The sequence below is a fragment of the Camellia sinensis genome, chromosome 13 (genome assembly GCF_055761805.1).
Source record: "Camellia sinensis isolate YWXY chromosome 13, ASM5576180v1, whole genome shotgun sequence".
Taxonomy (NCBI): Eukaryota; Viridiplantae; Streptophyta; class Magnoliopsida; order Ericales; family Theaceae; genus Camellia; species Camellia sinensis.
The window spans coordinates 58873864-58899747 of record NC_138973.1 but is presented as its reverse complement, the minus strand read 5'-3'; the positions used below and the strand labels follow the sequence as shown (position 1 = coordinate 58899747).

At 30.5% G+C, this 25884-nt stretch overlaps 2 protein-coding genes across 2 annotated transcripts; one reads left to right on the top strand and one right to left on the bottom strand.

Moving 5' to 3' along the window:
• Positions 1 to 832: 832 nt before the first annotated feature.
• LOC145805418 (uncharacterized) lies at positions 833 to 1288 on the top strand. Its single transcript, XM_082900551.1, has one exon. The coding sequence runs from the start codon at positions 833 to 835 to the stop codon at positions 1286 to 1288; it is 456 nt and encodes a 151-aa protein (XP_082756677.1).
• Positions 1289 to 2300: 1012 nt separating this feature from the next.
• Positions 2301 to 7751, bottom strand: LOC114318752 (Tryptophan RNA-binding attenuator protein-like protein). Its single transcript, XM_028265706.2, has 10 exons — positions 7559 to 7751; positions 5961 to 6020; positions 5800 to 5839; positions 4717 to 4895; positions 4510 to 4548; positions 4222 to 4308; positions 4037 to 4097; positions 3432 to 3556; positions 2691 to 2782; positions 2301 to 2581 (listed from the first exon to the last, which is right to left on the bottom strand). The coding sequence occupies exons 1-10, from the start codon at positions 7604 to 7606 to the stop codon at positions 2467 to 2469; spliced, it is 846 nt and encodes a 281-aa protein (XP_028121507.1). The 5' UTR covers positions 7607 to 7751; the 3' UTR covers positions 2301 to 2466.
• Between the last annotated feature and the right edge of the window lie 18133 nt (positions 7752 to 25884).

The following is a 25884-nucleotide window of genomic DNA, read 5'->3' as shown; positions in this document are numbered from 1 at the left end:
GAAAGATTAGTGGTGTGAGGAGAAACCTATTGAGGAAGTCATGCCCTCAATATCATCTTCTTCTTTCCCCCCACACAATCTCTCTATTCAGAAGGTAAAAGATATCACTGACATGGAAGGTGATTGGGATGTTGCTCTTATTAATCAACTCTTTTCCCCATTGGTGGCTGCTTCTATTTTCAAAGAACAACCCCCTAAATATTGTTCAAACTTGGACCATCCAGTATGGAAAGGGTCCCCAGATGGTACATTTTCTATTTCCAGTGCCTTTGACATTGCATCTATTTATGATGGAAAAGAGGCTGATTGGCAGTGGCTATGGAAAAAGAAATTCCCACAAAAATTGAAAGGGTTTTTGTGGACCATCCTACATGGGAAGCTTCTTACTAATAGTATGAGACTGAAAAGAGGATTATCAGATAATTCATGTTGCCCTTTTTGCAGTGAGAATGAAGATCTAAACCATCTTTTTCGTGCATGCCACAAAGCCAAGGAAGTTTGGACTGCTATCCAGAATCAACATTGGTACCTACAAATGCTTGATGAACCTTGGAGGAATTGTTGTTCTCCAACTCCAAATCAAAGGCCAAATTTGGTGCTAAATCCGCTTGGAGCACTGTATTCTTGGTTACACTATGGAAAATCTGGAAAAATAGGAACCTTAAAAGTTTTGAAAGCAAACTGGTTACCCCGTTTGAAAGTTTAAAGTTCATCCTTGACTACTCCACTAAAATTGATCTTGCATTTAGCATGTCAATTATTAATCCTAGAACTCCATTTAGACTCATTAAATGGTCCTTTCCTCCTACAGGTACCCTGAAGCTAAACACCGATGGGAGCAAATGGAGTAGGGGTCGTAATGGATTTGGAGGCCTCATCCAGTATGAGAGGGGAGCTTGGATACGTGGCTACTATGGTAGGATGGAAAGCTGCACTAGTCTTGAAACGGAGTTTATGGGCAGTGTATAAAGGCCTCACAATCGATCTCCAAAAAGGCTTCACCAACGTGATAGTGGAGACTGATGCCCAAGAAGTTGTGAAGCTGCTAGTCGAAGGACCTGCTGAGAAACACCCCTACCGCGGTCTGGTGGAAGACGCAAGAATCATCTTTAATGGTTGCCAGTGCACTGCCCAACATGTCTATCGTGAAGGCAACCTTTGTGCGGATGCTCTTGCAAAGCTGGGAGCGGAACAACCGGAAGATATCCTTGTAGTCCATGAACCCCCTGCTGAGATTAGGGAGCTGCTGGTTGCAGATTTGCTTGAGTTAGGGAGGGAGAGAGCTTAGCCTCCTTGTTTCTGTTTTACTTTCAATATATCAAAATATATATATATATATATATATATATATATATATATATATATATTATGAGAGTGCATGAGAAGTTTAAAATAATTTTTTTTTAATAAAACATGTGGCATGGACATGTGCAATGGTGAGCGACGCATGTTCAAGTAAAATTGGATCTAGTGACACTGCGGTACGTGAAGCACAGTCCGTGAAGCTTATTTTGGGTTATATTTTGGTGATTCAAATAGTTAAAAATTTAAAAAATATCAAGAATAATATATCTGTAAAAAATAAACTGATCGGATATTAATAACTTCCTTATCAAATAATATTTATATTTAGTTTAATACACACATATTTATTTTTTTTATATAAAGATGTTAATTAATAAACAAATTACTAATGTCTGATTAATTTGATTTTTTACAAATATATTGTTATCGATATTTCTTAAAATTTTAACGATTTAAATCATCAAAATAAAATCCGAAATGAGTTTCACAAACCGCACAACAATCACCACTGTGCTTTAGACAGCCGTGACTCTGCATCCAGTAAAATTACCCCATCAAAAATAGTGTTTGGTTTGGATTGTTACCCGATTCAGGAAAGTGTGTGGATCCAAACCTAGCTCTGGAATTGAGTTTGGAAATTGAAAATTTTCCTTTATTGAACATGATTAAATAACAAAATTTCCTTTATTGAACACGTAAATAACAATTAAGAAGAAAATTGTCGAATTTAGGCCTACTTGATTGAATTTGCAGCCTCCTCTCCTCTTATATAAGTGAGACTTCAATATAAATGATAGATACTGAGTTTTTATTTTTTATTTTGTTGAACTTGAAAGTAGTAAATACTCACTTGTTTTCATAGTTTTGGTGGGAGATGATTTTTTTTTTTAAATTGATATACACAACAAACGTCATGTATATATATATAATTGATCATATCAGTAATGTAGAAATAAGAAACTGAATTGTCTCTTACAATTTCAAGACCACAAGTGTTTCCAATCAAACAATGTACATCACTATGTTTCTATTTATTTATTTTTTTAATTAAAAGGAAAACTGCAACATTACAACTAGAAATAGAGGTAAGAAGACCCTACATAATTTATAAAAAAAAAGAAGCACAAATAATATATATAAACAAAAAGAAGAAGAAGCAAATCATACATCAGTCAAGATTAGTGACGATACAATCACGACATAAGCAATGAACAAGAACAGGGCTATCTGAATAAAGAACTTTGGATTGTCCCTCATGGTTGGAGATGTTACTGCCCTGCAAACCAGAAGCCACTTATTTTGTCAATACCTAGAAGAAAATGAATTTGATTTTCTGATTATGTTTTCATTGATTTTCTGGCATTCATGCAACTATGAGAAATTACCTAGCAATGCGCTGTGAAAGCCGATGAAAGGGTAAACTCTGAATGAAGACGATGCCCGGTCCTGTTAAAATAGCTGTCACTAGATTGTCACCCTGCAATTTCAAACCCACAGTTAAATGACACAAGTTTTCCAGGAAAAAAGAAAGAAAAAGAAAAAGAAAAAGAAAGCTTGCAAAATCAGGAAGTTGGAAAGAGTAATCAAGACATCAATAGCAACCAAAGGCACCAATGTTTAAAGTTGTTGTATAGAACAATCAATAACAGAAGAGGTCAAAAGAGACTGGGAGATTCACACGGTAAAGAGGAAGGGAAACTCTAGAAGTCCCCATTTTCTTTTATCATTGTATCCCAAGTCATTTTGTCAAACTTAGAAGTACCCATGCTTCTTAGCTCCTAACTCATGCAAGGTGAAGTACCAAGATGTATGAGGAAGCCTATCGAGTTTCAACTTTTGCTAGGATTGCTTCTGTTTTTTGCTAACCCATGGACAAAGTATCAAGATGTATGTCATGACTCAAATCATTAGAAATTTGAAGATGGCAGTTGATTATATCCTTATTTAACTAACTACAATTTATAATTAAAATGAATAAACATTTATTTCAAAAACTGCCTATGCATTTTTTTTATTAAAGTAGCTATATAAGAGTGCAAATCCAAGAAACAAACAAGCAAGAACAAATAAAAATAAAAGAGCAGCATATAAATGTTAATAAAATAAAATAAATGGAAGCTAATTACCCCAAAGACCACCCTTCTCATGGGGCCATTGTATTTGACTTGAACGTTGACCATTGCTGATAAGGCAACAATGCAGGAAACATCCACAGCAAGTACTTCACCCACATCGAGATTTTTCTGTGCAACTAGCCGAATGGAAAAGAAAATGTCACATGGACATCCCATGATTATTGCCTTGAAGGGTTGGATTAAAACGTGATTCAAACTTTCCTTTCTTTTTGTTAAAGTTCAGAGATGATTCAAACTACTGAGTCAGATTCATGTTATAACTCAAAATACAAGTTCCGTATAAAAAAGAACTTAAACCAAAGTTGAAGTTAATGCAAAGCATCAGCATGAAAATGCCAAATTTGAAGTAAAATATAATTTGTCCTTGTGGTAGGTCTACAGTCTATGAAATGCCTCAAAGAATAAGAAGAAACAAAGAAACAGAACGGAAAAAAGCGAGAAATAAAGAAAGAAAGAAAGAAATTACTATGCCAAGCACCAGTCAAAACCAACTGTTTGGTTGGTCTGGAGTTGCATTTAGACTAATGAAGGATTTATGCTTTCTGAAAAACTTACACAACTTAATAGGTAGTGACTAAATTAAAAAAGAACCTTACCACATCCACCAGCAACTATGAATGCAAGTCCCTGACCAGATAGTTTCTGTCTCAAGAATCCCTATAAACAGCATAAGCATGTATGTCAACTGGATGATCACAGTGAAACCAAATATGCATAATCATCAAGATTCAAGACTCAGAAATTAAGCAAAAAGGACAAAGTTTCAAAGTAGTCATCTCACCTCTGCACCGGCAACAATGTTACGTGCCCTGAGATCTACTGTATTAGTGACTTTCACATCGTTGATGGAGCAAAGGAATGCATCTGGCTATAAAATAATATTATCAGTCAGATACGAATTTAAAGGACTGAGATTTAAGAGAAATGCATGAAGAAATCTCAACAGAATTGAGATAAAGCATTGACAGAAAAGAAAAATATCCCAAGCGGCAACAGTAACACGGGGAAAGAGAATTTCAAATAATTTCTTAACATAACAAGAGAAAAATAGATAATAAATTAGCTGTACCTGGCACAATAGTTCACCACCAAACATTGCTAAATCAATCTACAAAATAAATTTTGATAAGTAAAAATAAGATAATTCAAATCAAATAACATAAAAAGAAACCAGTTTGTGACATCTGAGATGAACTCACAGTCATGATCAAATGCCAAGAGTTAGAACCTAAAAAAAAAAAAAAACTAATAACCCAAAATTTGGCGTGATACAAACCGGGAGAATTCTGGCTAAAGAAGGAGCAGCAATTCCGACAAATCCATCACTTGAACCGGTATTGAGAAGAACTATGCTAGTCATACTCTTGCCAAATAGCCACTGCCACATACCTGCTTCATTTTCGGGGACGTAAACATTCTCCATTTGTATGGACCCAGACATGTAACACATGGAACCTACAGGCCAATCAAATTCCACACACATTGCAGTGGAAAAAATAAATAAAAAATGGTTTAGAATGTAAAAAAAGAGGATGCACCGAAATCAGTATCAGGTAGCTTTAAAATAGCAGACATAATATATTCCACTACCAGCAACCTCTGGTAAGAATTTATTGATCCTTGGAAAGCTCCCCAAGTGTCAACCTATAGACTAACTAGTATATCATTCCTAACTCAGCCAATTCCTGCTTACCAAATATAGCCTAGAGTATTGATCACCAACTCAATCAATGTCCTTCCCATCCAACGTAAAGAAACTACCACACGCACGCTCCAACTTCCAAGTCTCACACCCTGAGACCTGAGGTCAACCAGGTCCCAAGACTGGATTGTTGATGGCCATGGAAGTAAGTGCAATAAGTAATCTGCTGCCCATCTTCTGCCCAAAGCAGAAATGCAGGCATTTTTCACCATAACATCCCCAAGTGTCACACTCCTCTTTTTGGAAAGAAGCATCACCATGATTACAGATAAAAATTTTAACTACGCCACTCCCATGACAATGAAAACTTACACCACATGTAAGCATTACTAGCATCAATGAGTAGAAGAGAACTCTATTCCTCAAGGCATTCAGACAAACCAACAATAATATTGAATATGGAATATGATCACATGGGCTTGTTATTTCCCAACACATAAGAAACATAATTTGAATATTGTCATATAGATGTGAACTAAAAAACAAGAAGGATCTAGGACTTGAAACCCAAAATTGATTCTTCTTCAGATACAACACAATCAATTTTTCATTTAATGGGTAAAGTAGTAGTGGCTCCAAGGAGGGAGCAGCCATGTACACATCAATAAAAAAATCACATTAACCCATATGTAAAAACCCCATGTCAAATCAACTTACCAGGCTTTGCAATAACTTTTTCTTGTGGCTTCAACATAATCTGGCAATGAGACCAACACCACCGAAATACAATAAATAAGAAATATAAACAAACAAAAGCAAGAGTTTTTGCTTTGATTTTAAAAGAGGCGGAAGGGGGGTTTAGCAAGTACTATTAATACCTGAACTATCTGAGCTTCTCCACCCAAAATCTGGAAAGGTATCATAGCTTCTTGTGGACTCTACAATACATTATCACAGTGAGATAACCCACACTACAGAATTTTTTGTTTTGATAAATAACGCGGGAAGCAAGGATTAGTGCAGACTATTTAAAAAGAAAAATTCAAAATTTGAGATGGAAGACAAGAAAATGTGCTCCTCTCCAATTATACTCCATAAGGTGGAAATAGAAACAACCAAAAGAGAAAAAGGCTTAAAGCCGGGAGCAACAGCCAGTCTCCACCTTTCCACAAACGACAAGCCTAGGCAAATTTGGACATAATTTGTTCTTTTTCTAAGTATTTTACAAATAACAAAAGGAAAGAACATAAAGAACGCCACACAAAAAGAGTAGCCTATTAAGTTTAGTACCCCAAATTCTGTGCACCCACAAGGTCACCCAACTCAACAAGTTGAAGAGAAGGAGTTATTAGGACAAGTGAGGGAAACGCATTTCTACAATTTAAGTCGCCAAATTGGATTTGGGATTTTTGGGTTTGATGATATAAGAAGGTGAATGGATTTTGCAATTGAAATTTGGGAAGATAGGAACAACGGTTTGGTCACTGTTTAGGGCTGCAAACAGTGAAAAAACAGTATTTTAAGTGAAAAATAGCTACCTCGGTGTAACTATGAAATTAAATGTTACTCTTTTTTCTCTATTCCATTATTTGAACATCTTTTAACCTTAATAAACTTCCTGCCCCTCCATTTTCTACTCTCCTCTAAAAAAAAATTAAAAAAAAAATCTATAAAGAACTACACCAATCAATTTACCAATTTTATACCCAATTCAGTAAATAAAATAACTAATTAAGCTCCATTCAAAGAAAACAAGGCATGATGATTCTGTATTTGACAGTTTCAAGTACCAATGACGAGTATTTTTGAAACAAAAATGCTAGAGGCCCCAAAAATTCTACCAAAAGTTTTACCAAATATCTCACATGGGTGTGGCACCCACATGGGACCCACCACACCCATGTGAGACATTTGGTAAAACTTTTAGTAGAATATTTGAGATCTCTAGCATTACTCTTTTTGAAATGCCTGCCTGCCACTGTCATTTGAACACCTGCAAGTTTATCAGCATCTACTACAATTAAGTTCACCCACAAACCTAAACTCACTCATAACTTCATCAAACATATAACAATTCAATGCCATCTCCATCAAATCACTTGATTGGGAGCTTTTGCTCTCTCCCGTCCAACAAATATAACAAAAACTAGCACTCAAACTCTAATTTTCCAGCCGAGGCCCTTGTGGCCGAGTGACACGTAGCCGCGGTGCGATGAGTGAAAGGTCTGGGTTCAAGCTGATGGATCAGCAACACGGGCTTTAAGTTGTAATCAACCTTTAACATACTAACGTTCTATCTCTTCAAAAAAATCTACTTTTCCAACTAACTTTTTTTTTTTTGGTTCTTTTTCTGAGAAACCAAATATATATACAAACACACACACATATATGTGCATCACAACTGATCAACAATAAAATGTGAGTGAAAACCCTAACTTTGGCTATAAAATTTGGGTTTTTAAGAGGGAGAGAGTACCTGATAAACATAAGGTTGGAAAGGAGTTGAGAAGAAAGGAGCGGCCATGGCGGAGAGACAGACAAGTGTCGATCGGAACTAAAATCGAAGAGCAGTAAGATCAAGAAGCCATCGTAGATTTTTAGATCGTAGTACGCAACGCACCAAATCCAAATTGAAAAATAAAATATATATATATATATATAATTTTTCCAAAGATTTTTGGTTTTATTCATTGGTTTTTTATTTTGGATAAATTAATCGTAGATCTTAATGGGTAAATTTAAGTCTTGTTTGGCATGATTTAAAAAAGTTAAAAAGTTATTATTCTATTTAAGTCACATCGTTTTATTTAAATCACATCACCTCTCTAACACATCACTTCAAACCCAACTTATACCCAACCTATATTCATAAAAAGTCAAAGAATGTATTTATTTAAACCATTCCAAACTAATCCTTAATTTCTATCAAATTTTATTAAAAATAAGTTTTAATAAAAGGAAATTTATTAGAATTTTTTTTTTCAAGTATTTGTTTCTCAATTAATTTATAAGATATTCTTATTTTTTAATAAATCCTATTATTTGAATATTTGTTCTATCAAATCATAATTCTCATATTTACGGTATTTTATAGATATTTCTATCCTTACAAATATTTTTTTAATGATTAGCACTTTAGTGATGTGAACATTCATATTTTACAATATGAATTTTCACATTGACAATATAAATATTCACATTGATATGTTAACATTCACATTGATATGTTAACATTCACATTGATGGTGTGAACATTCACATCACGAAACATTCGCACTGTAAATGTGAATATTATTAGGGGTATTTTGATAATTATTTCACCTATAGAACTTATTAGAATATATGAAAATAATGTGAACTAAATGAAATATAAGTAAATGAAAATGAATTTATGAAAAAGTGTCCCATTAATAAAATTATTGCTAAAATGTAAGCTTTTTATGACATTTTTTGAATATGTTGTTAAAAATTGATAATTAATAATTTTTTTTATCACAATTTTTATAAATTATCGCTAAAATTTATAATTAGTGATATTTATTTGTGATTAATTTTTTAAATGGTCACTGAAAGTTAAAAATTAATGACATTTTTTACGCCGATTTTTTTAAACTGTCGCTAAAACTTATAATTAGTAATATTTTTTGTAATAAACTTTTTAAATTGTGTTTAAAAATTAACAATTAGTAACATTTTTTAATAGTATTTGATGAAAAATTTTACTAATTCTCACCAAACATATTAGACAATAAGGGTTGGTTTGGGGTATACTAAAAAAGTGCACTTTTTGTCTTTTTACGAAAAGATGTGCAGAAAAGTAGAGAGGTGATGTGATGAAAAAAAGATAAAAAGATGGATTATATAGTAGATGAAAAACAAGGCTTAAGTATCCTTGTTAGAATCTACACACAAGACCCTTCTTGTTTTTTCACTTTTTGACAAATTATGCAAAATGGAATTATAAAAATGAGTAATGTTACGTAGCTCGAAACCAGTCCCCCCGAATCCCCCTAAAGGCAAAAACGACGTCGTTTTTTGCCTTCTTTTTTGGGGGGGTTGAATCAGAAACGAAGAAGACAAAGAAGAAGGAAGGAAAGAAGAAGAAGAAGAGGAAGGAGAGAAGGAAGAAGAAGCACTGGACTGGAGGGGCCATCAACCAGGGGCGGAGGCGCGGCGGAGAGCTGTTGCGACGAGCTACGATCGGCCGACGCTCGGCCGAGCTGCGACGGAGAGCTGCAATCGGCCGACAATCGGCCGAGCTGTTGCGACGGCAGAGCTTCTCTCCCTCTCTCTCTCTGCTTCCCTCTCTTCTCTCCTCTCTCTTTCTCCCTCTCTCTCTTGCCTTCCCCCTCTTTCCCTCTGTTTCCATTTTCGGGGGATTCGGGGGGAGGGAATTCGAGCTCCCAAGCTTTATCCTATAAAAATACCCTTGTTAACTTGTTGATTTCCTTCAAAGTCTATGCTTTATTTGCCGCTGGGCAGCTTGTGAAGGCCACTTTGTGTACTAAACGGTGTTATTGGGCTTGTAGGGTCCATCACAGATCGTATTTCGATAATTTGAACTGTTTAATGTGTAGAGTTTAGTATTTTATCTTTGTAAAAAATCACATTGATCAGATATTGATATCTATTTGATTGAATTAGATTTTTGTCAACAATTTATTTTTAAAATTATATTTACAGTTGACAAAAATCTGATTTGATCAAGTTGTTATCGATATCCGATAAATGTGGTTGTTTAGAAGAATAAAGTACTCTACGAGTTCTACACATTAAATAGTTTGTATTATCGAAATAAGACTCGTGATAAACCCCACGGGCCCAACAGCACGCCCCAGTCAAATCTTAGACTGGAGAGAAGCTTGGCCCTTTATAGAATTACTCTCGCAAAATTTTTAAATTATCACTGAAAATTAATAATTAGTAACGTTTTTAATAGTATTTAATAAAAAAATGCCATTAATTATCATGGGACTTACTGAACAATAAATTCACCTATTAATAACTATACGTAAGTCCCCTTTTATTTTATATAACTAAATTAAAGGATAAATTATCAATAGATTTTACTTTCAAGATTTATTACCTATTATTTATTGATAAATTTATTAATCTCTCTAGTTCTTATGAATAAATTTATAGTAATAAATTTAGAAACTTTTATTGATAAATCTCATTTAGAAGTGTTTTAACCTAAGAAGTCCATGAAATTTTTTTTTAACTCACTTACTCCCATATATTTATAGTTTTATTTCATAAAGTCTCTTTTTATTTATTTATTTACACTGTTTTGTTAGACTATTATGCCCTTATATTTAATATTGATATTTAATGTTGGGGAAGGAGAGAGAAGGGAAATGACCAAGGTATAGGAAATTTCATAGACAAATTAAATAACATTGATATTATTATTTTATATTATTATATAAAGAAAATGTTATAGACCCCAAATGAATTACCAAATATTCTATCAAACCTCTCACGCGGATGTTGGACCCACACACATGTGACTTGTGTGAGTCCGAAGTCTATGTGAGAGGTTTGGTAGAATATTTGGTAATTCATTTGAGATCTCTAGCATAACTTATTATATAATGTGAATATATTTTGAATTGACAACACATTAAAAATAATGTGAACATTCTCTCTCATCTGATGTGTAAATGTATTTTTAATTGACAATACATTAAAAATAAGGGAAAATTACACTAATAATCTCTATAGTTTGGGGCTTGTGTCACTTTAGTCCATGATTTTTTAATTGTGACACATTTGACCCTGAATTTTGAATTTTATTCCAAATAAGGACAATTGAACATACAATTGCTTAATTTCAATGGCAAAATCATCAACTTGATAAAATATAAACTAATTTGACAAAAATAAATGTCAAAAAAATATTTAAAAAATTATTTCTACCTACCAAAAATAAAATTATGTAAAATTGATAAAAATTACATGATTAATTTTTAAAAATTAATTTTACATGATTATCATCCAAGTACATAATAAAAATTAATTTGGTAAAACAAAAATGTCTAAAAGATTTATCAATTTCATATAATTTTATCTTTAGTAGCTAGAAATAATTTTTAAAAATTCAAAAGTATTTTTTTAACATTTATTTTTGTTAAATTAATTTATATTTTATCAAATTGACGATTTTGTCCTTAAAAAATCCAATAGTATCTACAATTGTCCTTACTTGGAACAAAATTTAAAATTCAATGTCAAATGTGTCACAATTGAAAAGCCATGGACCAAAATGACATAAGCCCTAAACTATATGGACCATTAGCGTAATTCACCCTAAAAATAATATGAACATTATCTCTCATCTGATGTAAACGTTTACAACACTTTTCAAAAAATTATCTCTCATCTAATGTAGTGATATGAAAGTTCACAATATGTGAACATTCTTATTTTTAATTGACAACATATTAAAAATAACGTTCATTATATTTTTAATTGACAGAACATTCTTATTCACAACATGTAGTGATGTGAACGTTCATATTCGTATGTTTTAGTATGAATATTCACATTATGTAATTGACAATACAATGACAAAACTTCATTTCAAGTTAAGGCTTGTGGTTGTGTAATTTGATGCAATGTTGATGTGAACCTGAACATCACCTTTATCACAACGTCATCTGATATGAACATTCACATTCACGTCATCTGATATAAATATTTACATTCACGTCATCAATAAAGAACCATGTTTAATTTTTTGTGCGCAATATATATCAACATTAAATAGTGGTGTGTAATTAATGCATTTTTTTGGAATGAAGATATAATGGCAATCAACATTAAATATCAGCATTAATGGGGCCAAGAGAGATTTAGGATGTTTTGGTCTTCTTACTTCAAATAAGACCTAATAGAATAATAAAAAAGAACATGAGTTGAATGGAATAAACTTTTAAAAATGAGACTTATTAATAAAGCTCCCATAAATTTATCAATCTAATTTATAAAATTGATTGGTAAGTACCCTTAAATTATATCAAATCAGGTATTCTAGAGTAAATTCTGGAACATTTTTTTTTTTTTTGGGGCTGCAAATCTGGAAAAAAATTGATGAGAAGAAGAAAAAGAAAAAAAAGTAGCAAAGAGTTGGAGAAGCCATAGTTGGTAAAAATGAAATCTATTTAGCCCTCGTTTGATTTTTCATTGGAGCTAAAAAAAAGTACAAAAAGACAAAATAGGCTATATAAGTCAATAAGACAAACGGTTCCAATTGGTAGCTCGAATAACACGGCTCGAAATCTGGCTCGACACCAAAACGACGTCGTTTTGGTGTCGAGGTTTTTTTTTTTTTTCTTCCCTGGTTTTGTTGCAGAACGAAGAAGAAGAAGAAGAAGGGAGAAGAAAAGAAGGGAGAGGGAGGAGGAGGAGGAGGAGGAGGAGGGGAGGGGGCCATAAAAATCGGTTGGAGGAGGAGGGGATGCTGGGCAGACGACCGGGGCTGGCAGACGACGGTGGTGCTGCGACGTCGGCGGGGCTGGGCAGACGACCGGGGCTGGGCGAGGCGACGGTCTGCTGCGACGATCGGCAGCGGCGGTGGCGGTGGCGAGGCTCTGCTTCTCCTTTGCTTCTTCTCTTCCTCCTCTCTTCTCTCCCTCTTTCTCCTCTGTTTCCTCTCTTCTCTCCCTCTTTCTCCATTTCGAGCCGTTTCGAGCCTCTAAAAGTCGAGCTACGAGGCATTTTCCTAAGACAAAATATTATTTTTTACTCATAATCATTATACTTTTTCTCTCACAAAAGTTAAAAAAGTCCCAAAACAAAAACCAACGAGGTTAAAAAAGTCCCAACACAAAAAAAAAATTGATTATATTAGCCAATGTCAAACAACCCCTTATTTATTTATTTTTGTGTTTGTGTTAAATGTTAGTTAATTTAAGGGTGAATTACGCTAACCTCTTTTGATATTTTGAGAAAATATAATAAATTAAACAGTTTTGATATAGTTACATAATTTATATATATATATATATATATATATATTAAATTGTGACTAGTTGATTGTATAAAAAATATAATATGTAGAGTAATGTTAGAAACCGTAGAAGTTCTATCAAAATTTCTATCAAATGTCTCATACGGGTGTGAGACTCACAACATATGGGTCTCATGTGGATCTCACACCCATGTGTGACATTTGGTAAAATTTTTAATAGAATTTTTGAAATCTATAACATTTTTGTAATATGCCTCCGTTTGGGAAGTGGGTTGGCTTTTTGGCTTTTTGGTTTTTTTGGCTATTTTAGCCTGGGCTAAAAAGCTTGGTTTGGGAAGGACTTTTTGGCTTTTTGGCTTTTTTGACTTTTTTTGTGAGAGAAGAGTGTAATGATTATGGGTTAGATGTGATGTTTTGTTTGTTATGGCTAAAATAGCCTATTTTGTTTTTTGTAGCTAAAATAGCCAAAAAAGCCCAACCAACTTCTTGCATGGATCTCCTTTCTACTAAACGAGTCCTAAAATGTGAAATGTTCAGATCACCAAAATCGATCAAAAAATAGGCCTATCAAACCCAAACGCATCGCTCAATTTGAGATAATAAACTTAAGAGAAATCAAACCTATTTTTTTATCTACATAATTAACAAATTACTAATAAAAAACAGTAAATACCTATTATATAAATTAAAATATTGACAGAACACAATTACTTTGTTTGATGCATGTGATTAATAATATTGTTTTTTTGTTTTTGTTACCTCCCATGTTTCATTACCCTCTATTATGTTTTTAATGCGGTTTTGAAAAGAATGAGAAGAGGTTTTCAAAATTGATTGATTGATATTATTTGTCATCTCATTAAGGTCTCATTTGTCGTAACGTAAAAAAATTAAAAAGTCAAAAAGTTACTATCTTATTTAAGTCATATCATCTTATTTGAGTCACATCACCTCTCTATCATATCACTTCAAACTTAATTTATATACAACTCATATTTCATAAAAAATTAAAAAATACACTTATTTAAATCACCTCAAACTACTCCTCATAAGTGCAATTGAAAATGATGAAATGGGAGTTGAACATTTCTTGCTGGAGACTTAAAGCGGAGAAGATATTTTGCTTCGAGTGAACTAATAAAATAAAGCGGAGAAGATATTTTGCTTCGAGTGAACTAATAAAATCTAGTTGTTGAAGCACTAAATAAAAGATAAAATATTATTTTTAATATTTTTTTTTAGAATTATTTTTGATATCACATATAAGTTAATTTTTTTATATTTATTATAAAAAGATGTATAAAAAAATAGAGAGATAATATAATTTAAATTTATTTATACTATATATTAAGCAAAATGGGGTTTTTAACCCCCAAAGCCTGTGAGAGTTTCACTGTCCCAATCTGAATTTTCTAAATTTTTTATTGAAAAAAAAACTCAGCATTTATTGATTTGGTCAAAATCTGTTGATCAGTATTTATTAACTTTTTTCAATCTACATGTCTTTCCACATTCTTGCATTTATTGATACAATCCCCTGATCAGTATTTAAAATCTCCTCATACAAATAATTATAGATACAAGCCATGTATAGTTACTGCAGTACCCTTTTCAACTTCTTCAATACACTATAGTTAGTGATAAGATTGTTAAATTATTTTTATAAAAAATCTTTAAAAACATAATTTATATATTAAAAAAAATCTAAAACAAATATAAATATCTATAATTATCCCATGCATAGCACGGATGATAGGCTAGTATTACATAAGGAAAATGAGATTTTTAATCCACAAGTTTTGTGAGAGCTCCAATATCCCAATCCTAATTTTCTAATTTTTTTATTTAAAAAAAATATATACCTCAACATTTATTGACTTCTCCTACAAACCTTTTTGACTTCTCTCATAGTTACTGCAGCACTCTTTTCAACTTTTCTCATGCAATACAGTTAGTGATGGGATTGTTAAATTATTTTTATAAAAAATCTAAAAAAAATAATTTGTATATTAAAAAAATAACGCAGCATTTATTGATTTCTCCCAACCCACAAACTTTTTTGACTTCTCTCATAGTTATTGAAGCACAATTTTCAACTTTTTCTATACGCTATGGTTAGTGATGGGATTGTTAAATTATTTTTATAAAAAACCTAAAAAAAATAGTTTGTATATTAAAAAAATATCTAAAACAAATATATATATATATATATATAAGAAAAATAGAGTTTCTAATGAGAAGCCTCCTAAGAGTTTCAAACTTTCATTCTAAAATTATTGATTTTTCAATTTATAAAATTGATTAAAAAAACCTATTGGTTGATTTATTTATTTAATTATTTTAGAAATAATAATGGGAAGACAACAAAAATATTTCATAATCTCTTCATTATAATCTCTCTCACCAATTCTAAAAAAAAAAAAAAAAAATTAAAACTTGCATTCATTTTCTCTCCTCCAAAAAATCAGATAATATCATCTATATCTATCTATATATTATATTATAACATAATAAAAAAAATTAAAAATCAAATATACAAACAGATAAAATTAATAAATTAAATTTTTATTTATTCAGTTAAAATATTTCTTTTGTCTCTCAATATCCAATTTTAAATTTTAAAAATCTATAAAGTCTATTTAAAAAAATCTGATTTGAAAATATCTTCCGCTATCATACTTTAAATCAATAAAACTCACATATTTAACTCGCATCATAACTTACCTAAATAATAATAATAATTAAAAACAAATAGAAACCACAAATGAATTAAATTTTAAAAAAATTATAAAACCCACAACTCCATCTAAAATAAATTGAAAAAAAAATAGAAACCACACAAAAATAAAGAAGATAAGAATTTAGATATGGATCTCAAAAAGATATAACAATATCTAAATTTGAATTATGATTTAATAATATAATTATCTATTTTTTTATGTATATCTATCAAAATTTAAATCACGGACAAATTAATTAATTTTCTAAAATTATTAATTTTTCAATTTATAAAAAGATTTAAAAAACAAACTATTGACTGATTTATTTATTTAATTATTTTAGAAATAATAATTATCCTTTAATTTATGAATTTCAAATGAAAAGATAACAAAAATATTTCATAATCTCTTCATCCAAATCCCTCTCTCCGATTTTCAAAAAAAATATTAAAACTTGCCTGCTTTCTCTTTTTCCCAAAAAATCAGATAATATTTTTTATGAAAGTTGTGAATATCTATATCTTATATATTATATTATAACATAAAAAAAAATCAGATATACAAACAGATAAAATTAATAAATTTAATTTTTATTTATTCAGTTAAAATCTTTCTTTTGCATCTCAATATCCAATTTTAAATTTTAAAAATCTTTAAAGTTTATCTAAATAAATCTAATTTGAAAATATCTCCCACCGTTATACTTTAAATCAATCAAACCTACATGTCTATCATATATCTAACTCACATTATAACTTACCTAAATAATAATAATTAAAAATAAATAGAAACCATAGATAAATTAAATTGGAAAAAAAAATAAAAACCCACAACTCCATCTTAAATAAATTGAAAAAAAATAAAAAATAAAAACCACACAAAAATAAATATATATATATATATATATAGGAATTTAGATATGGATCTCAAAAAAATATGACAATATCTAAATTTGAATTATGATTTAGTAATATAATTATCTATTTTTCTTATGTATATCTATCAAAATTTAAAATAACTTAACAGGACAAATTAATCAAATTTTAAGCCTTATTTAAAGAATAATCTGATTAGTTATCCCAACTCCTAGACTTCACGGGCATTGACTGATGAGCTAACAGATTGGGTTAGGTGAAATCTAAGTTGTTGGAGGTAACATTCTCTCATTCCCTAAATTTATTTGTTTTTTAATTTTTTTTTCCATGTGTGATTCTCTTTCTCTGTTGTTGATTCGGTTTTGGTTTCGGTTTTGATGATGCTGTTCGTCTTGGGTGGATGGGTCGGGCTGGTCCAAGCTCTTTAAGTTCCGGTTCAGGCGGATGATTCCACCAGATGACCTGCAAGCAAGTCCAAAGGGGAACGGGGTAGTCCCCCAGTGAACCCTCCGGCGAGCAAATCAGTAGAGGAAAAAGAAAATATAGAGAGAGAGAGAGATAGAAAAGCTTAACCTTACTCTTGTCTTTGATTCTTGCTTATATCCTTTGGTAATCATTTCACTGTCCCTTGCGACGTGTCCCCTTCTGCCGAAAGCCTGTGCCGTAGCTTACCTTGTTCAGGGTGAGAGGGCTCTGCTCCGACGGGGAGGTGTTGTCGTAATAAATGCTGTGATGGGCTGCATTAATGGTGATGTGTTGTGGTAATAACTCTACAGATTTTTGTCTGCTGATGTGGCCTGTGTTTCACCTGCCATGTGCCCGAATGTCATTGGCCCCCCATGCCCAGATGGCCTCCAGCTGTCCTGGGCTTTGCCAACTGGGTTATGCTATGGGTCCCAAGCGATGGGTTTAGGGTTGTTTGCTGTGGGCTGTAAGCCTTATGGGCCTATCCATGTCAGTAGTCCCCCATTGAGGTTTATGTGTTTGTTTACAGGTTTGCATGGTGGAGAAGAATTATTGGTGATTATGATTGCAATCGAAATATCTATGTCCGTTCTGTGTTAAGGATTTTGATCGGATTTTGTTTTCTTCAATAAAGACCATAAAATTGAAGTAAAAAATGGATATCAAAATTTTTTATTTGTTATTGTCATTTTATTTTATAGAAAATGTGAAAATTTATTGAGAATTCAAGATTTTACTATAACATTAGGCAAATTTAAAACTTCTAAATATCATTGTGTTATTTATTTTTATTCTCTTTCTATCCCATTATACATTTACAACTATTTGCTAGTTTGTTAATTATAATTCGATTAATTGAAAATGAAAGCTTAATATAACTTTTCATATATATTATAGTTAATTTGTTACCGCTATAGTTGTATATAATAGCATAATATATAGGAATAATCTCTAAATATAATTGATATTTTTTTATGTGATTAAATAGTCCATCTGAAATAGTGTATAGAAGAGTTAGATGACTTATTTTATCTCTAAAAAACCCAATCTATTTTTTTTTTACTTTTTAATTTTGGGCAAATTACATATACCCCCTTGAGATTTGGCTAAATTACAGATACCCCCTGAGGTTTCGGAAATTACATCCCGCCCTCTAAGGTTTGTATTTTCATAACAATTTGTCCCCCGAGGTTTAAATTTCAAAACAAATTACTCCTTAATTTGTTATGCAAATATAGCATTCAGGGGAGAATTTATAATTTCTCAAACCTCAGGGGGGTATTTGTAATTTAGCCAAACCTCGAGGAGGTATATGTAATTTGCCCTTTAATTTTTAAATTGAAACATTAATTGTTTATGTCTATAAAACAAAACTGATAAACACATATCCAACAACTATATTTTTTTAATATGTAGGATATTTACAAATGGAAAATGTTTGACACCTCAAATTTTTTTCCATAATCAGACTTATAATGATGTAGTCGTAAGTGTCAATTTTTATACAAATATGAGAAGATAATTAATTAAATTATATATTTTAACCAACCACATACTCAGAGTTTGACTATTTCAATATGTTATTTCACTATAATTCTAATTAAGAGAATCTTCAACCCTTAATATTTTTTTTTATCAAATTATAATTTGATAAAAATTTAAAATGATGACATGTTGAAAATTATTATTTTTTCCATCAAAATTGGTGAAAGGGAAAAAAAAAATTGGGATAAGAATGAAATTCTTTTAAAAAATGATAAAAATTTAATGAAAAAGTTAAAGTAATTCATATAAAATCAAAAAATTTATTCAAATTTGAAATCAAATTAGATTAAAAAAAATTAAAAGAAAATGATGAAAGTTTGAAAATATTTTGAAAGCTCCTTATTCTTAAAAACTAGAAATCTATGTGTGTATTATATTCATATTGTATTTTTAGTTATGAAATTGAAATCAAAAGAAATGTAACTTAAATTATTGGATTAATAATATAAACATCATATTAATTATTGTTAAATATCACTTCACTTCACATTTAATAATAAAATTGTATATTTATCTTAATTATAACTTTTAAATTTATATATTTTCATAACAAGAAGAGGTAAGTCATGACTCATTTAATTAGATTTAACTTTTTTTTAATTCAAATTATCAAAATTGCACTAATTAGACTTATATATATATGTGTTTTTAATTTTTTAAAACTCATAATTTAAAAAGTTATAAACATAAAAGTTAACTTATAAATTCTACCTATATCACAAGATAAAATATTAAATTATTTCAAGATAATTATAATAATTTTTTTAATTTATAAAATCTCGTGCATAGCACAGGTTACTACTAATAAATCAATATATCAATAAGTTAATTTTTTTGTTTGTGTACCCAAAGAGGCCTTAATCACCTATAAATAGAGTAGATCTCACTATATTGACTAACAACAATTTTAATGGACACACATTAGGTGGGGGTAAAAAATGGTGTATAATTTCATTTGTGGTAGGAGTGTTTGCTGTGTAGTTTAGTGCAGTTTAAAGATAAAATTATAAGATTTGATTTGTTTCTAATTGAAAGTTGAATTGGAGCAGACGTCAAGATTTTAACCAGTAAGAGTCATTAAAAAGGTTGTAGTTGGGGCCAAAATTAAGTTTAAAGTAGGTGGGCGAGCAGCTGGACTAACACATGAAAGACTCTAATCGGTAATAATTTATAAAACGGTGGTGTTACATGCACCAATTAGTGTACACATTAATGTACTGATTAGTGTTATGATATTATTAATGATTATTTATTATACAAATTACAAATACCCAAAACCTCTAAAATTATGTCACATCATCTATTGTTATACTAATGTGTACACTAATTAGCGCATATAGTATTATTCTTTATAAAAACATGGTCTAGTTGAATTTTTTCAAAAATTCTGATCGGTAATAGTTTTCCGTTTAATGACTCCTACCAGTCAGAATCTTCTGTTTAATGACTCTTACCGATCAAAGATCTAAACTGCCTAGTCTAATTGAAAATTCAACTAAAGACAAGTCATTCCCAAATTATTAACCAAATCATAAATGACAGATTAGTAAATAATCAAACTGTGGTATTGGCTGTTTCAATTTGTTATTTGATTGAAGAATAATCTTAAACAATTATCAAGTATTTGCATGATATAAAATACTAATTAGCATAATATTTTATATATATATATATATAAGCTAACTAATTTTACACAATATTTTTTGTCCATATAATATTAATTTGTAACCAAATTCACATCTTAAATGAATGAGAAAATTATTTATAAGTCCTATTAGGGAGACTTATGCTACATGTGGTCCTACTAAAAAGTTTATGTTCCCATAAGTCCTGTGGGAAGTTTGTTGACGCATTTACCCTTAATATTAGTTGTTGATATCATAAATAATAGTAAAATCATATATAGGAAATTAAATGTTAACATAGATCATATCTATATAAACGTAACGTAACGTGACACTGGTACGTAACGTGACACCTGTACGTAGCGTGACACCTACATAATCGTAACGTGACACCTATGATCTATATAGGAAATTGAATGTTGCCATAAATCATATCTACATAAACGTAACGTAACGTAACGTGACACCTATATAAACGTAACGTGACACCTATGATCTATGGCAACATTCAATTTCCTATATAGGAAATTGAATGTTACCATAAATCATATTTATATGAAACGTAACGTGACACTAACATAAACCAGCAACATTTTTACATTCAATTTAAAAAAATAAAAACTCGTTAAGTTTGCGAAACGTAACGTGACACGTTACGTTACATTTATGTAGGTGTCACGTTAAGTATAGGTGTCACGTTACGTTTATATAGGTGTCACGTTACGTTACGTTTATGTAGGTGTCATGTTACGTTAAGTTTATGTAAGTGTCACGTCACGTTACGTTTATATAGAATCTTGTGGAATACATTCCTATCTAAATAGAACTTGAGACTCTATAAAAAATTACACAGGACTTAGCCTAGTATAAGTGTCTGAAAAATGACTTATGAATCTCACACTGATTTTTACTTTGACATTTTATTAAAAATAATATATATATATAGATATATGTATGTATGTATTATTGAGGCAAGACATTTTCAAAGGTGAATTATAAATTTCAAATCATGAATCAAACTAATCCGTGATTAGCTGCCAGATGAGTGCGAATTGAATGATATTTTTCATAGCCATAGTCTGAGGGTTTCGTTTGGGATGTGGATTGATTTTTTCACTTTTTTGTTATTTGAGCCTGGGGCTTTCATTTGGGATGAGTTTTTTAGTTTTTTGATTTTTATAAGAGAAAAAATATAATGATTATGATTTGGATGTGACATTTTATCTTGTTAATTTTTTAGTTTATTTTATTTTATTGTAATTAAAATAACTAAAAAAACCTCTCAAACTTATATGCCAAATGAATGCTAAGTCCCATGAACCTTTTTTTGCTGAGCTGGATTGAATATTGACAGAAGGCCAAAAGTTTTAGGGGAAGTTATGGGCCGGTCCAATGGACCGGTCTTATTACCCAGCAGGTCTTACCCAAAAAAATCAAACAGTGTTTTTCATTTTTACCCCTAGACTCAACATTGCAAATTTATCACTGGTTTAAACAAATTTATTACTAGTTTAAACAAATTCATCACTGATTTATCACTAGTTTAAACAAATTTATTTCGGATTTATCACTAGTTTAAACAAATTTATCATTGATTTAAATAAATTTATCACATTCTTCATTAATACTCATATGGATCATTTTTCTTTACCATAAACATATGAGAGAGAGAAAGAGAGCAGATTGAATAATTCTCAACAATAGTGTACAAATTACAACCTTAAATAACCCATACTGGACATCAAAAGTCGCCTGAGTAATGTTCTCCATGAAATCTTTGAAAATCCCACCACCGTCAATACCAGCCTCCGCCACTCCAAATTCATTCACAAATGTGACGCGAATATGGGAATATTCATCAGAAAATGACATTCATTGATATAGAGAAAACAAACTTTCAATCTTTTCTATTTCTCTCTCATCAATCTCAAATTTGAATTGCCACCGCTGCCGTTGTCCGTTGTACTCCGTCACTCCACCGTCCACGTTGCGCAATCTCAGTGTGGACGATCTCACCATCCCTGCGTAGCTCGGCCGAGCACAACCTGAAACTCCTCGGAAATCATCCATGTGTAGCTCAGCGATGGTAGAGTATGGTGGTTGTAAATCTAGACTTCGTAGTGAACATTCTCCTTGAATGTGGCGGTGATGGTGGTGGATCTTCTTCTTCGATCGGACCATCCATGATGTCGCCGAGAGAGTTTCTTTTTTCTTTTTTTCATCTCTAGATCTGAGTATAAAACACATGAGGGCAAAAATGGAATAAATAAAAAATGTTCAGGACTTATAGGTACAAAAGTCTCTTTAAGGAGCTATTGAATGATAACCCTTAAAAATAAGACTGACTCGTAAAAATTCCAAAGTTTTATACCAAAGCCTTGCCTAACGTGCTCGGCCAAGATGGGCTGGGCTAATGAACCAGCTCATGAGACACGATTCAAACATACTTTTGGTCTTTTTTTTTTTTATATAAATATTTTCATTTTTTATCAACTTTCTCAATTAATATCATATATATATATATATATATATTAAAAGTAATATTTTTCTCATACTTAGGTGGTATATTAAAAGGGTTTTTTTTTTTTTAAGAGAGGCACGTTAGTATGTATTTTTTTAATTAAATATAGAGTTTACACAAACCCAAATTTAATTTAAATTATATTAACTTTACTTATTTTATATGAACTCTATTTGACAAATATTTTTTTTTTGCCATATATTTTTCATAGTAAATTGATATAATCCACAAATCCAATACCAATTTTGTGTTTCATGTTTTTCTTTTTAACTCTTTCAAGGGTATTAGAAATTTTTTTAATGCTAAATTTTTATTTTTGTTATTTTTTCCGTGCATTATTCTATACCCAATACCAATTATATATTACTCTATAATATGGATTAGTCGTTTAAATTTTATAGTGATTCTATATATGAAATTATATATATATTTTTATATTATTGGAAAAATTATACAAATAGTCTCTGTACTTTACATGATGTGTCAATTTGATCCATGTAGTTTCAAATTGCTCGATTTTGCTCCTTAATTTAACGGATTGTATCATTTTAGTCCAATAAATAACGATTGTTAAATTAATTTAACGGAAGGTCAAACAATGTGTCAATTTGGTCCCTGTTTTTTTCACAATGTGTCCATTTAGTCATTGTCAAAATCGAAAAAATTGAAACTACAGGGACCTAATTGACACGTCATGTAAAGTACATGGACCAAATTGACACATTATTTGACATATCGTTAAATTAATTTAACAACTGTTATTTATTGGAGTACAATGACACAATCCATTAAATTAAGGGGCAAAATCGAGCAAATTGAAACTACAGGGACCAAATTGACACATTGTGTAAAGTAAAGGGATTATTGACATAATTTACCCTATATTATTTTATATAATCACAACTGATAAGAGGAAAAACTTGCACAACAATGATACTTTTGAGGAACCTCTAAAGTTTAGATTTTCTGTTTGAGTTACTTTTTCAATTGTTGAATAACAAGTTTTTTTTAAATATTTTGACATCATATTACAAATAATTAATCACTTCACACACTAAAATGTATGTATCGTTTAAATATTTTCATTATTTTTTTCTGTTTGTGTTTAGATATTGTTATGTAATTCTTTCTTCATTAGCCATTGTTGATTTTTTTTTTATATACTTGACATTTTAATTTAATTAAGAGTACAATCTTATAATCTAATATATATATATATATATATATATTATATAAAATCATTATATGATAATCCAATTGCAACATATTTATATTTAATTTTTTAAATAAATTTTGTATAATTTCTATTTCTACATATTTTTATTTTTCTAATGAATATAAAAGAAAATTAAATAGTTAAAATTACTTTTAATTTTATATTACTAATTCTTCTTCTAATTTAACTATTATTTTAATATCAAAATGAATATTTATTTTTCTATTTTATAATTTAATATATATTATACAAAATTATTATATGATAATTAATCTTTTACAATATGATATAACTACAATTATCAAAATACACAAATAATTTAACTAAAATTAATATATATATATATATATAATTATTCAAGGAACAATTTTATAGAACAATAGCGCCAATATTATCAAAATAAATAATTAAAATCATACTTTAATTTTAATTTTAATTTTAATTTTAATTTTAATTTAAAATTAAAATTATTTTTTTATAACGCACATTGTACCATCAAATATTTTTTTTTTAAAAAAGGGAAAATTATACTAATAGTCCCTATAGTTTGGGGCTCGTGTCACTTTACTCCCTGACTTTTCAATTGTGACACATGTGATCTTAAATTATAAATTTTGTTCCAAATAAGGACAATTGAAAATACCATTACTTAATTTTAAGGGCAAAGTCGTCAATTTGATAAAATGTAAACTATTTTGATAAAAATAAATGTCAAAAAAATATTTTTAAAATTTTAAAAATAATTTCTACCCACCAAAGATAAAATTATGTAAAATTTATAAATTTTTAGACATTTATTTTATTTTATTTACCAAATTAATTTTTATTATGTGTTTGGATGATAATAATATAATGGGTGGCTGTTAAGTTTTTAATGTGTAATCGATATATTTAAGGAAAAACTAGTCTAAGGCTTCTCTCCTATTTTTAGTAATGAGAAATATCCACAATATTATTTTGTGATTGCTAAGGTCTCTCACCCATCCCATATGTCTCTCTCTCTCTCTCTCTCTCTCTCTCTCATCTTTGTCGCTGCTTCTCTCTCCTTTTCCTCTCTCTGTCTATCTCTCTCTCTCTCTCATCTCTGCACTCTCCTCTTTGTTGCTACTTCTCTCTTCTCTTCTCTTTCTCATCTCAACCACTGTTTCTTTCACCGTCGCCACCTCTCCACTGGCACCTCCGACGAACCTCTTGTTTGAAAGATCGTATCGATGAACCTCTTTTTGAGCTTAGTGACTTGGAGCTCATCGTGTTCGTCCATGAACTGGAGTTTTCTCTTTCTCTCTACTGATTTGTCTTCCTGACAACTAGCTCTCACCTGCGATGGGCTTGACGGTGTGGAAGGTCAGTGTTCGATCATGAGGCGAGAATAGACGAAACACAACGTATGAAGGAAGAAGAAGTTGTCCATTCGCATCAGATCCATATAAAGTAGGTTGTCTGTGTACTTCATTTTCCATCAACCAAACAGTGCTGTGGTTTTTTCTAATTGGATATTTATATGTTATTAGTTATGTTAATATAAATATACATATATTAACTTGGTTATTTTCCAGATTTGTATTTTCTAACTTGTCAAAGAAATTGACAATGAGATTTGTATATTCCCAATTTGTTTGATTATGCATTGAAGGCGTTTGTTGTTATGATTGTGAGAACTGGTCAGTAAAATTTCTTAGGCTATATTCGCAGAGAAATTTTATAAACACATAAAATTTGGTCAAAACACAAAGAAAATTTGAAAATCTAGAGAAATTTCAATTCTCTGTTAACAAAGCCAGAGAAATTTGAATTTTCTCTAGATTTCTCTGATTTGAACCCAGAGAAATTCTCATTTCAGTCAGTCTCTCCCTCTCTCTCTCT

What these genes read in the sequence shown, in the direction of transcription:
- LOC145805418 (XM_082900551.1), top strand. Translation starts at nt 833, where the DNA reads ATGGGAGCAAATGGAGTAGGGGTCGTAATGGATTTGGAGGCCTCATCC.
- LOC114318752 (XM_028265706.2), bottom strand. Translation starts at nt 7,606, where the DNA reads ATGGCCGCTCCTTTCTTCTCAACTCCTTTCCAACCTTATGTTTATCAG. An exon ending in ACATTGTTGCCGGTGCAGAG is followed by an intron (nt 4,098 to 4,221) that starts GTGAGATGACTA and finishes TGCTGTTTATAG; the next exon opens with GGATTCTTGAGACAGAAACT. An exon ending in CATAGTTGCTGGTGGATGTG is followed by an intron (nt 3,557 to 4,036) that starts GTAAGGTTCTTT and finishes CCATTCGGCTAG; the next exon opens with TTGCACAGAAAAATCTCGAT.